Source organism: Oryx dammah, unplaced genomic scaffold (genome assembly GCF_014754425.2).
Source record: "Oryx dammah isolate SB20612 unplaced genomic scaffold, SCBI_Odam_1.1 HiC_scaffold_26, whole genome shotgun sequence".
NCBI classification, from domain to species: Eukaryota; Metazoa; Chordata; class Mammalia; order Artiodactyla; family Bovidae; genus Oryx; species Oryx dammah.
In genome coordinates, this window is record NW_024070210.1 from 91,482,487 (window position 1) to 91,499,814 (window position 17,328).

Here is a 17,328-nt window from a genome sequence, read left to right on the forward strand (position 1 = left end):
TTATGTATTTGTGTCCTTATTATTACCAGAGTTCCTTTTTGAGTCAGTTAATACTTTTCCGTAGGGAGCCATGTTTACTTCTGTTTAGGCTGTTGGAGGTGCGCATCATCTCAGAATATGGATATTCCAAGAATATGGATCCTGACATGGAAGTGTATTTTAAGCCTGTAGTGCTCATTCATTATTAGCATAATTATTGTTAGAAATCCTTCTGTAAGGAAGACTTGCCTTTTCTCTCCCATTTACTTATTTATTTGTCATTTATTTTCCTAAGTATGGATTCATAGATATTTATTTTATTCTTTGGGTTATGAACTGATAACATCATTATTTTGTTGCTAAAATGATCTAGATTTATTTTAACCGCCTTAGTTTCAGAACCAGCTATGTTCCAAGGTGCAAAAGAGCAGGTTTTACAGTTCATTACTGGTTTTTTACATCAGATTTCTGTTAAATGGTTCTCTTTGTAATAATCAGTAATTTATTGTTGTAAAAGGTGAAATTATTTAAATGATCATGAGGTTTAGAAAAACTGCCAATATAAGCCACTGTATAAAATGTTTTAATTAATACCCATTAAAGTCCCCATGGGTGATAATACCTCATTTCTCTAGCCTCAATACAAACAATATGTAATAGTTGATTTTTAAAAAGTTTTTTGATGCAGGCACTTCTGAAACAATTTTCTGTTTTCCTGCCCTTTGATAGCAAATGAAAGATACAAGTTAACATTTTTTCTTTCTAAATTGTACCATATTTTATCTGAGAATCAGGAGATCAGATGGTTAAGATTATATGCATAATATACTCTGAATGAGAACTTAGCATAATACCTAAAGGCTGCTATTACTAATACATAATACCTAATAACTGCTTTATTAGGTTGCAGCTTTGTAGGGAAGGCCTTTCTACTTAATTCTAAATTTATAGATGTTTTGTATGAATTAAAACCTCATGTGTGTATGCATGCTAAGTTGCTTCAGTTGTGTCCGACTCTTTGTGACCCTGTGGACTGCGGCCTGCCAGTCTCCTCTGTCCTTGGGCTTCTCCAGAAGGAGTTCTGAAGTGGGTTGACATGCCCTCCTCCAAGGGATCTTCCTGACCCAGGGATCGAACCCACATCTCTTACATCTCCTGCATTGGCAGTTGGGTTCTTTACCACTAGCGCCACCTAGGAAGCCCATGAATTGAAACTGCATAATGTTAATAGCTAGATAAAAATACACTAGAAGGTATTTTTTAAACTGTTTTAAAAAGTTAAGCAATTCCATTAGAAACAAAGTATTTCTAAAATATTTTTTTCAATGCACATAAAGATATATTAGAGTTAGTTCATCTCCTTTTTTCATATATGATGTACAATTAGTATACTAAGTTGAGCAAATGGAAGTTTATTTCTATAGATTTCAGGATCTTTGAAACCTATTTTATCTATATTTACTTTTAAGCAGACTAAGCATCCTTCTGATTGTATCTTGTTTATCTTACTTGTTTAACCAAACAGCAACAGAAAATGTTTCTTGACAAGGTGAAAATAAAATTCTTTCCACCATACATTTAAAATGTTGATTAAGAATGATTATTTTGGAGTTGTTCTAAGTTATCGAAGATACAAAGTATGAGGCGCCACTTAATATCTTTGATTATCTGGGCTGTTTTCTCTGAGAGAGCATAAATCATCCTGAGTCTGATCTGTCCTGGTGGTTGCTAAAATTATAGCACTTTATGTCAAAGTTACATAAAAAAGTGAATCTGACTTTTCTGTAAAAATAATACGAGGTTGAGAGACTTTACTGGTGGTCCGCTGGTTTAGACACTGCGCTTCCAATGCAGGGAGCACTAATTTGATCCCTAGTCAGGAAACTAAGATGCCACGTATCTGCCAGTATGACCAAAAAAGAATTAGTTTAAAAATAATAATACAGGTGAAAGTCACTCAGTCATGTCCGACTGTTTGCAACCCCATGGACTGTACAGACCATAGAATTCTTCAGGCCAAACTACTGGAGTGGTAGCCTTTCCCTTCTCCAGACAGGGTTGAAATCCCCACCAAAAGGCTCAGTCTTATCATTAATTCCTTGAATATATTGTCCATAGTTAGGTCTCAGTTCTTGAAAATTTGTGTCTAATAGCCTCATTTTTAAACTTCTCTCTTTATTGTCTTTGTTTTTTAAAACTTACATTCACATCATTGCTTTTTTCTTATACGCATATTTAGAAATAGGTAACGTATGGCATCTGGTCCCATCACTTCATGGGAAATAGATGGGGAAACAGTGGAAACAGTGTCAGACTATCTTTTTGGGCTCCAAAATCACTGTAGATGGTGACTGCAGCCATGAAATTAAAAGATGCTTACTCCCTGGAAGAAAAGTTATGACCAACCTAGATAGCATATTGAAAAACAGACATTACTTTGCCAACAAAGGTCCGTTTAGTCAAGGCTATGGTTTTTCCATGGTCATATATGGATGTGAGAGAGTTGGACTGTGAAGAAAGCTGAACGCCGAAGAATTGATGCTTTTGATCTGTGGTGTTGGAGAAGACTCTTAAGAGTCCCTTGGACTGCAAGGAGATGCAACCAGTCCATTCTGAAGGAGATCAGCCCTGGTGTTCTTTGGAAGGAATGATGCTAAAGCTGAAACTCCAGTACTTTGGCCACCTGATGCGAAGAGTTGACTCATTGGAAAAGACTCTGATGCTAGGAGGGTTTTGGGGCAGGAAGAGAAGGGGACGACAGAGGATGAGATGGCTGGATGGCATCACCGACTTGATGGACGTGACTGAGTGAACTCCGGGAGATGGTGATGGACAGGGAGGCCTGGCGTGCTGCAATTCATGGGGTCGCAGAGTCAGATACGACTGAGCGACTGAACTGAACTGAATGTGTATGTGTCAGAAGCAAATGGCTTCATGAATTTTTGCAAACTGAAGACACTGATGTAATGAGTACTCAGATTAAGAAACAAATTATAAGTATTCACCAGAAGCCCCTAATTCCTCACTTTCCACTTAATATCCTGCTTTCCCTCTCAAATGGAAACAGTATCCTGACCCTCGGTGACACTGCTTTTTCTTCCCCCTTTTTTGCCCTCTTTCCTTACTTTCTGAAAAATTGTTGAACTAGTTTTGAAGCTTTGGATGATTAGTTTTGGTTTGTTTGTGGATTATTGCTTGATCAGGGCATCAGCAATCTGAGTTCATTCATTCACTTAAATTCTAGATTGACGTGATTAAAATATGAGCTTCAGTTTTATGACCTTAACTCCCTAGGATATAGAGTTTCAGGACTTAAAACCAGAGATTAAGGAGAGTTAGGGATCTTGCTTTTTGGTGGATCCTGATCACCAGCTTTTGCTTCTGTAATTTTTGTGAATCTGCTAAAAGCTCTTTAGGCCTTTCAGATTTTTGTTATGTATATAACAACTCACGCTTTGGGTGGAGAAACAATTGCAAGCGTTTAACTGTTAGATTTCTAGGTTTACCACTACTACTGGGTCTTGCCTGCGTAATTCATCACTGTTCTTTTAGCTTTTCAGTGCCTTGAAACAAGTGTGTTTCATTTTTCTTTCCTAGCTCACTATAAGGTTTATCCCAAATTGCCTGTTATTAGAAGCAGAACTCTGTGATCCTATATTACCTGTTTTTAAAAAGTAATCTTTTAAGTTTTATTTTTAATGACATTTTGTCCCTGGGGTTTGTGACTTCTTTTAAGCAACTGGAACTAGCATTGATTAAAGTTTTAGTGTAATGAGTTCCCTAAACAGTATATTTTGGTTAAAAATGAAGCACCTGTACAAAAGCCTCTTGATATACTTGTAAATCTCAAATAGGAGGCAGTTTCTTTTCTGAGGGATAATTTTAGGGTTAGGGTTTCAGGGGAAACTTTTCTTCATATTTTGCATCTGGGGATATTTGATTTAAAGTGAGGTAATAATTTCTAGAAAAAATTTTAATAAAAGCAATGTTAATTGCTACTATTTGAGTGTTTAATATTCACTGGACAGTAAGGGGTTATATACTTTCACTACACAAATCAGTCTTCATGAACGCTTTGATAATATTATTTGGTCTGCCTAGGTAAAGAATCCTCCTGCCATTGCAGGAAACAGGAGACTGGGATCTCATCCCTGGGTTAGGCAGATGCCCTGGATAGGGAAATGGCAACCCACTCCAGAATTCTTCCCTGGAAAATCCGTGGACAAGGAGCCTGGTGGGCTGTCGTCCCTGGTGTTGCAAATAGTTGAACACAACTGAGCGCGTACACACACACACACACTCATGATCTAGATACTGCTTTTGTTTCATTTTATTAATGAGGAAATGAAGAGGAGAGGTCAAGAAATTAACACGATCGTAGAGGCAGCCCTGATACTGAGCTGCCATGACCTAATATTACCCATTTTGATTGTATGCATCTCTCTTCCATTCTGTTTTGGCTCGTATCTGTTCTCATAGGTTGAAAACCAAGGAAGCAGCTAGCAGTGACAGATTCAGATGTTAAGTTATTGCAGATTGGCACCAATCCTGTGAGGAAGCCTTATCTCTTTCATTTCATTAACCTAATCAATCCTTAAATTTTTTTTCCTTTTAGTTCAAACTTAAGAGAATTATGCTGCTGATAAAAATATATAGTTAGTAATTAGCAGCCAGATCTAAAAAGCTATGCCATGGTGTTCTCATAACAATAAAACTAAGTTGAAATTTCACAGAAAGTGTAAGAGAAAGTTTCTTTTGACAGGAATATACTTTGAAATAATAGTTCTTATCAATAACTATTTTAGGTATTAAGCTACATGTTCTTTGTGTTTGTTATCCAGTAATCCTGTTGTTAAAACTTTGTACTATTTCAAAGAATCCCTTTCATTTTAGTAAATTACACTAATTTATCTAAATCCCTTTCATTTTAGTAAATTACACTAATTTATCTAATGTTAAATGTTAAGAAAGAATTAGTTTATAGATCTTTAATAAAACATTTGAAGCATTAATTTATATAAGTTTTACATAATAGCTTTGTAAGATCTTTGTATGTGGGAAAGATACTAATGAAAGAAAAAAATTCCTTAATAGTCTTTTTACTGCCATAATCCTAAATTCTTATATACTACAATAAGCAATACAAATACAATTTATTAAAATAACATAGTTGGGCTTTAATAGAGTTAATAGTGAAGGAGAACTGGAATGATTGAATAAACTTTTTAAAGGCAGCATTATGTACTTTTGAAGATTTTATTTGTTAGTGTGTTTCATACTGATGAATATGATAAATATAGCAGTTTCATCATGTCAATTTTAGGTTGATTTTGAACATTTGTTTGATTAATATACACTGAAGATTGTAGGTGAGTGCTTAGGCTTAAAGAATAAGTTATTTGTGTATTGGCCTTGATATAAAAGTTTATCTCAGTTATAGTCCTTTTTTTTAAGCACTTAGACAAATAATTTGTTTTGAATTGTATATTTGGAGAAGATAATGTTATAATTTCTAGTTTACTTCTAAATATGGGTATTACTTTTAAAATGCCTTTTGTTGTCAAAGAGTATAAATTTGGTGAGTTTCTTTTGTTTGGAGAATTTCTTAAGATTTTTTTATTGTTGATTTAAAAAACACTGAGATAATATTATTCTTACTTCTAAGAAACCTAAAGGTCATGTTTTTGATGAAAAGTGTTTTCAGTGATATTTAAGTAAAGATTGTGTCTTAAAAGTACTTAGAAGGAAAACAATTCATTAGGTGATGTTAAACTATAACAATTTAGGTAATTTCTTTTATTGTTATAACAATGGATAAACATATGCAAATTGCTTTTAAATGATTTGCTGATTTTTTTTCTCCCTAATTTTATTTAATTAAACTTTCTATTTTAAGATAATTGTAGATTCACATGCAGTTGTAAGAAATCATATAGAGAGATCTGGTGTAACCTTTATTCATTTTCCTCCAATGGTGACATCTTGCAAACCAGGGTATTAACATTGATACATTCAGGATTCAGAATGTTTCCATCACAAATATCCTTCATGTAACCATTTTATAGCTAAACTCCTTTCCTTCCTCTGCCTAACCCTGCTGCCCCTTAACCCTTGGTAACCACTAATTTTTTCTCCATCTCTATAATTTTGTCATTTCAGGAATGCTGTGTAAATGGAATCGTACAATATTAACCGTTTAGGATTACTTTTTCTCACTCAAGTTCAGTATACTTCTCTGGACATTAATCAGACTTGTGTGTATCAGTAATTTCTTTCTTTTTATTTCTGGGTGGTATTCCATGGCAGAGATGTTTAACCATTTGCTTAACCAGTTGTTTAACCATTCATCCATTGAAGGACTTCTGTGTTGTTTCCATTTTGGCTAATAGGGATAAAGCTGCTATGATGTACAAATCTTTGTGAGAATTAATTTCTATTTCCCCGTGATGAATGCCTAAGAGTGTAATTTCTGGGTTGTATGGTAAATACAGGTTCAGTTCTGTAAGATACTGCCAACTTGCCAAAGTGACTGTAATGTTTTACATTCACCACCAGCATACGAATGACCCATTGCCTCGATATCCTTACTGTCATTTGGTGTTGTCAGTACTTTTAAATTTAATTTTAGATGAAAGCAATTCTGATGTGTATGCCATAACAAAAGCGCCTTGCAGTGGTTTTAATTTGTGTTGCTTCATGTGCTTTGTTTGCCCTTTGGATATCTTCTTAGGTAATTGTCTGCATTAGTTTGCTAAAGCTGTAACAAAATACCACAGACTGGTTACATAAAAGGAAATTTATTTCTCATCGTTTTCTCACAGTTTTTCTAAGAGGCTAGAAGTCCAGGATCAAGGTGTTAGCAAGTTTGGTTTCTCCCAAGCTGCCTGTCCATGGCTTACAGATGGCTGCCTTCTTGCTGTGTTCTAATATGCCTTTCTCTCTTCTAGTAAGAATACCAACTGTACTGGATTAGAATACCATTGATAAAATCTAATTTAACCTTGAAGTCCCTACTTAAGCATATGGTCACCTTGAGGCTTCAACATACGAATTTTAGGGGAGACGTATTTCAGTTATAAGGATATCTTTTAATATGCTGTCTTAAACTGAATTGGCTTTTTACTGTTGTGTTTTAGGAGTGGTCTGTATATGCTAGACACTAGCCCCTTGTTTCATATGTTGTTGTTGTACAGTTCTAAGTAGTGTCCGACTCCTTTGCAACCCCATGGACTGAAGCACACCAAGGTTCCCTGCCTTCGCTGTCTGCCACAGTTTGCTCAAACTCATGTCCATTGAGTCGATGATGCTATCCAACCATCTTGTCCTGTCATGCCCTTTGCCTCAACGCCTTCAGTCTTTCCAGCATCAGGGTCTTTTCCAGTGAGTTGGCTCTTCACATCAAGTGGCCAAAGTATTAGAGCTTTAGCATCAGTCTGTCCAATGGATATTCAGGGTTGACTTCTTTTAGGATTGACTGGTTGGATCTCCTTTTAGTCCAAAGGACTCTCAAGAGTCTTCTTCAGCACCACAGTTCAAAAGCATCAAATCTTCAGCACTCAGCCTTCTTTATGACCCAACTCTCACACCTGTACATGACTACTGGAAAAACCATAGCTTTGATTATACAGACCTTTGTCAGCAAAGTGATATCTCTGCTTTTTAATATGCTGTCTAGATTTGTCATAGCTTTTCCTCCAAGGAGTAAGTTTCACGTGTAGTTGCATACATTTTTTGCCAGTGAATAAGTTGTTTTTTTCCGCCTCTTCTTTTTTTTTTAAATATTATTTCATTTTGTTTCTTTGTTAGTGAAACTGGGCATCTTTTCATGTTTGTGGCCATTTGTATTATTATTATTTTGGCCACACCACGCAGCATGTGGGATCTTAGTTCCCCAACCAGGGAATCCGCTTTCCCTGCTTGGCTCTTGAAATGCTGAATGATTTTTTTGTTGAAACCTGGAAATTTTGGATATTATGAGACTATGGATCTTATTCAGATTTTAAGTTTTAGCTGGGTTTGAGACTATTCCAGCAAAGGACAGTGGGGTGCTGCCATCTCATTAGTGTCAGGTCACGCTAAAAGTCCAGGTTCCCCCCTTCGCCCCCAGTGACACCTCAGGGGCTCATTGTTACTGTGGGTGACTGTGGGATCTGGCTCCGCACTGTTACTCCCCTGATAGCTTTCTGGCTGGGAAGGATGGATGTGTCTCATGACTGTTCCAGATTTGTCTTCCACTGACACCTCAGAGTGGTATGTCCTTCTTACCATGGGCTGGTGCTGCTGCAAGTCCTGCGTGGAGTATCCACTAAGCATCCTCTGCGCCCAGCGTAGGGGAGCCAGGAATAGAAGTCACCTCTGTATTGATCAGCAGACTTGGATGTCCTAGCTCCCCACACCGTATTACCTCCTGGTGGGGATTAAAATCTCAGTTCTATCTTGGCCTTTTCTGATAGCACCCCAGTGGGAGGCTGAGGGGAGGAGTAGATATCTAGGCTCTCCTTGTCAGTCTTTGCTTGTGGGATTAGGGGTAGGGTTGTGGTTTTTTCTCTAGAGTTGACTGCACTAGAACAGTTATTTTCTTAAAAAGTTTTCTGTCTTGATAGACTTTCTTTTTCTTGGTTCTTTGGCTACAAGGAGCAGGCTTTGGGGGGATTTGTTTAATCTATACTTAATTGATTTTCTTATTAACTCACTTCTCTTCCACCCAGTCTTTAATATATGAGGAAAAATGAAAATCCAAGGAACTCACTGTTGTATCATTCTTTGGTTCCTGAGGTGTCCATATCCAGCCTTTCTTCTCTCTGCCTTTCTTTTCTTACATTGTTTTATATGTAATGTCTTAGGTTTCTAGCGGTTCTTAGTGAGAGGAATAGGAATAAGTATATCTATCCCATCTTCCCAGAAGTGGAAAGTAGGTTGCAGGTACATGGTAACAGAAATCACCTCTGAATAGTGACTGCACTGTGTGTGCTAAGTCGCTTCAGTCACGTCTGACTCTGTGCGACCCCATGGCCTGTAGCCTGCCGGGCTCTTCTGTCTGTGGAATTCTCCAGGCAAGAATACTGGAGTGGGTTGCCATGCCCTCCTGCCCTGACCCAGGGATCAAACCCGTGTCTCTTACGTCTCCTGCATTGGCAGGTGGGCTCTTTACCACTAGGGCCATGTGGGAAGCCCTCGAGATTGCACTGGATCCACTTAAATATATCGTCTCTGTGTGCTTTTTGTTGTTGTTGTTTATTTTTAGGACTCCTTACCTGTACGCTGGGAGTCCCAGGTGACTCTGGTAAAGAATCCTGCCAATGCAGGAGACACGGGTTCAGTCCCTAGGTCGGAAAGGTCCCTTGGAGGAGGAAATGACAGCCTGCTCCCGTAATCTTGCTTGGAAAATCCCATGGACAGAGGAGCCTGACAGGCTACAGTCCGGGGGGTTGCAAACAGTCGGAACAACTGCATGCACAGACCCATGCACCTATAGGCTACATTTACTGACAGAGATAATAAAGAATTCAAATAAATAAAAAGTGTAAGACAAAAGCATTATAATCAAGTCTCAGGGATATGCATAAATCTCAAACTCAGTCTTTCTTGACAACACAGGGGCCTTTTTAATTACCAATTTTTAACCTGTCAAACTTTATTAATGATTTCTTTTATGTGTGTTGCAGTTCAAACAATTTTCTTCTTTCCTCTGACCCTTTGATCCAGTTACAGAGAGACTGATAATTTATGGAAACAGTTTTCAGCTTTGAGTAGTATCATATCATAGGCTTTGTTAGAATTTAATGGTCAGCTTTTCCCTTTGGATGACTGTGGGTATTTCTATGCTAATTTAATGTGAGGTTTGCTATATAATATAAAAATATTATCTGTTGCACTAAAGGACAGTTACTGTGCCATAAAATACAAGAAAAAGTAAGGCCTTTCTTCCATATAAGTAGCATAGTTTCAAATTGCCTCCACAGTAGTATTTGTAAAATATCACTATTGTAGATGTTTTTTAAAAAGTTTTCTTTGTGTAGTATTTGGGTGGTTCCGGGTCTGAACTAATCTTGCAATTGGATTTCTTTCCTGTAGGGTGATGGTCTAGAGGACAATGAAAAGGATTTCTATGATTCTGATGAGGAACAGAAGGAAAAGGCTGACAAAAGGAAGAGGCCATATACTATGGATCCAGACCATAGGCTTTTAATTCGGAATACAAAGCCTTTGCTTCAGAGCAGGAATGCAGCGGTATGTAAAAACCATTACAAGAAATAATTCACAGCTTTTTAAAAACAGTGCTTAAAAGTATGTAAGTTCAGCAAGTAATTTTGAGTGTACTAATGGAGCATTTATTTATTTGTTTGTATAATAAAAATCAGGTTTTTATAGGTTACTTGGTTTGGTAGCTGTATGCCTACTGTTCTTCATTTTCTTTTTGATTTTGTAATTGGATTCCTGAGATACGAGCCTAAGATGTTTTGCAGTTGATTGGAAGACTGTATGTATTTCTCTGCTATGAAATTATTGTTGTGAGCACTTAATAAGGTTGTTGTTGCTTAGTCACTAAGTCATGTCCAACCCTGTGACCTCGTGGACTGCAGCATGCCAGGCTTCCCTGTCCTTCACTATTTCCTGGAGTTTGCTCAAATTCATGTCTGTTGAGTCAGTGATTCTGTCTAACTCCTCTGCTCATTATATTTGTATTTATCTAATAAGAGTTTTGAAAAGACTAACATATAGTTAGAAACACCTAGCATGATGCCTCATACAGGCATAGTAAATTTTACTGGTAGGAATAATTAAAAATCATCTTTACTCAGGTCCTAAGTTTTTGTTTTGCTTTATATCTTTATTTTAAATAACTCTTTATATTTTAAAATATTTTAAAAGAATACAGTTGAAAATTAGAAAATACAAACTAGAAAAACTAATATAAACATTATTATTTCCATCACGTATCAGTTATAATATCTTAGTGCAGTTTTCCCCAGATCCTTCTTTTCTGTATAAGTGTTCCTCTGTCATATGTGTGTAGGTCTGTACATAATATATTTTAAACCAAGATAAAAGTCATAGTACACATAATATTTTGTAACATATTTTTTCTAGTCAGTTCCCTATTTCTACTTCAGTAAATTTTCATCTCATGAAATACCAGTTTACCCTAAATTCTTCTATAACTGGTTCACCTATACCAGTTATACTGCATTACATCTGGTGTTATATCTTCTGAACTCTCAGGTCTTGCAGAATGTTCTCTGGGTTTGTCTGGTTACTTTCTTTACTATACCGTTGTTTCCTCTTAACTGGAAGTTATGTAAGTTTTGATGAATTCAAGTTAAATGTTTTCTTAAACTTATTTTAGTTAAAAATAAATTCTTAACGAATCATTCTGTGCAACTAGTTAAAACTGAAAATCAGAGTTTCCCTTGAACTGCTTTGTTTTCTGATGCTTGAGAGTTTGATCCTTAGAGCTTTGTATGTGTATCTTAGGAATTAGCAGAAGTTTTTATCCTATACTTTGTATTTAGTTTCTAAATCATGATTAGGTAACTATGCACAATAATGACACATATGTTATTTTATTAATATTGTAAAATATGCTTATATTTTAGTGTGTCCTCACTTGACTTGATGTTACTTAAGTAGCTGTAACTTGCCAACTAAAATTACTTTATAATTTACTGATTTTTAATTTAACTTTGTCTTGGAAATTGGCTTATAGTCCAAATACTTACTGATCAAAAATGTTTTTGAATAGTAAAACAAATAGAGGTAGTTTGTACTGTACCAGTATACTTTGGTTCCCTGCTTATTTGATTATATGCCAACTAGAGGTAGTTTAGGAGAAGGCAATGGCAACCCACTCCAGTACTCTTGCCTGGAAAATCCCATGGGCAGGGGAGCCTGGTGGGCTGCCGTCTATGGGGTTGCACAGAGTTGGACATGACTGAAGTGACTTAGCAGCAGCAGCAGAGGTAATATATTTTTTGTTCCAATATGTTTTGGTATCCTGCTTATTTGGTTCAACTGGATTTAGAAAAGGCAAAGGAATCAGAGATCAAATTGTCAAAATCCATTTTATCATAGAAAAAGCGAAAGAATTCCAAAAAAACATCTGTTTTGTTGACTACAGTAAAGCCTTTGACTGTGTGGATCACAACAAACTGTAAAAAATTCTTAAAGAGATGGAAATACCAGACTACCTTACCTACTTCCTAAGAAACCTGTATGCAGGTCAAGAAGCAACAGTTAGAATAGGACATGGAACAAAGGACTGGTTCCAGATTGGGAAAGGAGTACATCAAGGCTGTATATTGTCACCCTGCTTACTAACTTATATGCGGAGTACATCATTTGAAATACTGGACTGGATGACTCACAAGGTGTAATCAAGATTGCCAAGAGAAGTATCAACAATCTCAGATATGCAGATGATCCCATTTTAATGGCAGAAAGTGAGGAGGAACTAAAGAGCCTCTTGATGAAAGTGAAAGAGGAGAGTGAAAAAGCTGTCTTGAAGCTCAACATTCAAAAGACTAAGATCATGGAGTCTGGTCTCATCATTTCATGGCAAATAGATGGGGAAAAAGTGAAAATAGTGACAGATTTTATTTTCTCAGGCACCAAAATCACTGCAGATAGTGACTGCAGCCATGAAATGAAAAGACGCTTGCTCCATGGAAGAAAAGCAATGACAAATCTAGACAGCAGAGACACCACTTTGCAACAAAAGTCTCTCTAGTCAGTTCAGTTCAGTTTAATTGCTCAGTCATGTCCGACTCTTTGCGACCCCATGAATCGCAGCACGCCAGGCCTCCCTGTCTATTCCCAACTCCCGGAGTTCACTCAGACTCATGTCCATCGAGTCAGTGATGCCATCCAGCCAGCTCATCCTCTGTCGGCCCCTTCTCCTCCTGCCCCCAGTCCCTCCCAGCATCAGTCTTTTCCAATGAGTCAACTCTTCACATGAGGTGGCCAAAGTACTGGAGTGTCAGCCTTAGCATCATTCCTTCCAGAGAACACCCAGGGCTGATCTACTTTAGAATGGACTGGTTGGATCTCCTTGCAGTCCAAGGGGCTCTCAAGAGTCTTCTCCCACACCACAGTTCAAAAGCATCAGTTCTTCGGTGCTCATTCTTCTTCACAGTCCCAACTCTCACATCCATACATGACCACAGGAAAAACCATAGCCTTGACTAGACAGACCTTTGTTGGCAAAGTAATGTCTGCTTTTGAATATGCTGTCTAGGTTGGTCATAACTTTTCTTCCAAAGAGTAAGCGTCTTTTAATTTCATGGCTGCAGTCACCATCTGCAGTGATTTTAGTCTAGTCAAAGCTATGGTTTTTCTAGTAGACATATACTGATGTGAGAGTTGGACCATAAGTAAAGAAGGCTGAGTGCTGAATAATTGATGGTTTTGAACTGTTGTGTTAGAATAGACTCTTGAGAGTCCCTTGGACTGCAAGGAGATTCAGCCAGTCAATCCTAAAGGAAATCAACCCTGAATATTCATTGGAAGGACTGATGCCGAAGCTAATGCTCCAATACTTTGACCACTTGATGTGAAGAGCCAACTCACTGGAAAAGACCCTGATGCTGGGAAAGAGTGAGGGCAAGAGGAGAAGGGCACAGCAGAGGTTAGATAGCATTACTGAGTCAATGGACATGTGTTTGAGCAAATACTGGGAGATGGTGAAGGATAGGGAAGCCTGGTGTGCTGCACATGGAGTTGCAAAGAGTCAGACATGCCTTAGTGACTGAGCAACAATAAATATGTGTAAAGGTTGACTTTGGAAGGATTGTGAATAGACTTTTTTTTTTTTTTTTAGCCTTCTTAGCTTACAAGAGAGATTTTGAGAATTTGTTTCAGGAAACTTTGTTAGTCCTGTGTAGATTGAATTGGAGATAACCGATACTGGAGGCAGTGTTGGGAAGCTGTTCTGACAGTCTGGATAAGGTGATAGTGTATGAATGGTTAGGAATAGAAAAGTTTTTACAGGATGTACTTTCTTATAAACATATATAATGTAAGTGTTGAAGGCCTGTGAGGTTGTGTTTCAGTTGTTTGGGAGTTATGGGAGCTTCCCTCATGGCTTTTACAAATTAGACTATAAAATTCAAATTTGGGATATTGAAGAGAGATTAAGACACTTAGATTTGTAAATATTGGGGAAAAAGAAGATCCTTTCACCCCTTTGGGTTTGAGAGTGCCCTAATTAATGTAGCAGAACAAATGACATACTAAGTAGAATCTAGAATCTTAAAATCATTAACACACATAGAAAGTACAGTTTATTAAGCTTCAGCTTTCTTTTCTACATATAATACTTGTTAGCCATCTGTGTGTTTCAGTAGTTTTTAAAAATGACTGTCACCTATTTGTAGATTGTCAGTAATTAAGTTTATCTTACTAAAATTTTAAATTCAGCAGAGGCTGTTCTATAATTCAAGTGTATTTGTAGATCACAAGTGAAGAAATTAGATATTCTTAAACTTCTCAATTTCCCAAGTAATGTCTGAAAGCTGGACGTCAGTCTTGTTACAAAAAAGAAAAGTACACAAAAATGCCATAGAGCAGTAAGTTGAGGAACCTATAACTCTAGTTTTAAAAAATGTTTCTTAGTTCTAGGAGAAACTGTTTTTGCTTTAAGCACCCTCAAATACTGTAAACTCTTCAGGCATACATAGAAGTCCTGCTATATATTTGTTACCTACAGCCGAAGCAAAACTAAAGCCATATTAATATATCTTCATAACCAAAGACAAGATGATTAATTTCTGAAGCTCTCTTCACAGTTGTCACATGCGGTGCTGAATACTTTCACTAAGTGGAAAGTCTGGAGTTTTGATCTCTGGATCTAAGTGTAGAGGCAGGTGGGGAAACATAGTCTTGTTATATTTTATGACAGGGAAAGTCTGACTACCCCCGTAATAGCTTTGAACCAAGCACTATTTTTAAGGTTCTACATTTGAAAAACAGGATTTCAAATGCTGCTTTTTTTAAAGGAATTGTTTTAATAGAGTTCCCTTAATTATAACTTAAATATATTGAATTTGGGGTTTCTTTAAGAATTTTAACCGACTGACTACTGTTACCTTTAAGTGTCTGGTTTCATTCCTGTCTCAGGGTAGCACCCGCAGCAGCAACACTAGGAGGACTGTGGGCTCTGGAGTGTGTGTCAAGCTTTGCCATGTACTACTGGCGTGTCAGACCTTGGGTGATTCACTGAACATTCTTTTTTTTTTTCTGAGGGTGTACAGTACTGCTTTCCTAGAGCTGCCATATCAGTTTACAAAACACTGTGTAGATTAAAGAAATAAAAATTTCTTTAATTTTTTATTAAAGAAAAATGTTAATTTAAAAATAAATAGAAATTTACTCTTTCACATTTCAGGAGACCCAAAGTCTAAGTCAAGATGTCGACAGGGTGGGTTCCTCCTGGAAGCTCTTAGGGAGAAATTAGCTTCTGGTGATCGCCAGCAGTTCCGGCATTCCGTGACTTTCAGGCCGCACTGCGGTTTCTGCCTCCGTGTTCATACTGCCTTCTTCTCTGTGTCCTTTTCTGTCTCTGATAAGGACGCTCACATTGGATTTAGGGCTCACTCCATAATCAAGTATGATCTCATCTTGATCATTACCTTAATAACATCTGCAAAGACTATATTTCCAAATAAGGTCACATTCTGAGGGTAGACATGCATTCTTAGGGGGACCCTGTTCAACCTGCCACACAGAGGTAACAATATACTCATCTTACTTCATGGGGATTTTGTAGGCGTTAAAGGAAATCATATGTGAGAACATACTTTGAAACTGTAGTGTGGAACTGCTCATGGTTCTTTCTGTTTTCATGCTTTATCTTTTAGGTGGTTATGGCAGTTGCTCAACTGTATTGGCATATAGCACCAAAATCAGAAGCTGGCATTATTTCTAAATCACTAGTGCGTTTGCTTCGTAGCAATAGGTATGACATGATTTTATATGTGTGTTCTCTTTTGTATTGTATTACTTCACTAGTAATGTTTGAACAAATCAAATGTGTCTGTTAGGCATGTAACACATGGTTCTCACTGTATTTTATCAGTTGAGATTTCATACGTAAGGGGATTATTATAAAAGCCTTTAGATTATTGATTTCAAAGTTAATGTTAAATATTGCAAGTTTTTTTTTTTTTACCTTAAGCCCAAAGAAATTGGAAGTATTTTTTTGTAATATAGTATATGCTATTACAGTAGCCTAGTATTTTGGTATTTCTAGGCATGACAATAAGAATTTTGGGGATTTACATTAAATCTGGAGTCACTGAAAAATTACATTAAATGTATTATTGTATTGAGTAGTATAATTATATAAGACTTCATATAAAGCAATATATATGCTGAATTATATAGTTTATGACAGAACTGCTTTTTGTAAAGTTGCAATATTTAATTACTGTAGTTCTATTTAAGAAGAGAGCTATATTCTTAATATTACTTGTTTTAAAGAAATGCATAAGCTTGTTATTTCCTGGAGATAGGCAGGTAGGTAGCAGTGTACTTTTCAATTTTACCTCTCTGTAATTCAGCAATTCAAGTCAGCAATTCAGGAAACCTTGAGTTCCTGTCACATGTACTTCGTAAGTTTGAGATCAGATGTTTGTCATTTGTTTTGTTTTCTGTATTTAAGAAAACTGTTGTTTCAAGCTATTTAGCTTACCCTGAATATTTTGCAGTAATTAGTTATTTTAAATTAAATTTTTTTCCTTTGAGTACTTCTGTTAATGAGTTGAGAGAAGAGAGATAAATATTTATTTTTGTTCTTACCTCAGAATCAGTGCCACAGCTTTCGCCCTAGGTTGGCTTTGGCCCTTCCTTAGTAAGATGCTATTTCCTTTGCGTTCCTCTGTCTGTTCGCATAGTCATTCTTTCCCTTTTATCAGTTCATTAAGTTTTGTTGTCCTAGCTGGTTCGTATAAGGATCTGGAATGCATCTTTCACATGAAGCGTTATACCAGATTCAGTTGTACATTCATTTCTTAGATATTTGGACCTAAGATAACATGGCTTTTTTTCTTTTAAAACCTGTCTTTCACTTTGGACAGAATTGAGTCACATGAAGAGCCCTCCAGCCAGGAGTCTGTGTTAACACTGTGGTCGTGTTTGTTCCGTTGGCCCTGGAACACCTTCTTGGCATGTGTTCAGAGCATGTACAGCATTGGCTCTGCCTCTTGTAACTCTTCCATTTGATGAATCAAATCTAATGTTGTATAGCTTATAGGGAAAATGTATTTTTAAAAGAAGGCATAAATATCTTAAGATTTGCTAGAAATTTTTCAGTATTATAGAGTTTCTTTCAATATGAAGCTTACTGCTGATTCT

General features: G+C 36.8%; 1 protein-coding gene across 1 annotated transcript in view; it reads left to right on the plus strand.

Moving 5' to 3' along the window:
* AP3B1 (adaptor related protein complex 3 subunit beta 1) overlaps positions 1-17,328 on the plus strand; it is a 236,592-nt gene that overhangs the window by 84,907 nt on the left and 134,357 nt on the right. The window contains exons 8-9 of the mRNA XM_040225914.1: positions 10,054-10,209; positions 15,834-15,931. Coding sequence (XP_040081848.1) covers positions 10,054-10,209; positions 15,834-15,931 — 254 coding nt within the window. The remainder of the gene's footprint in view (positions 1-10,053; positions 10,210-15,833; positions 15,932-17,328) is intronic.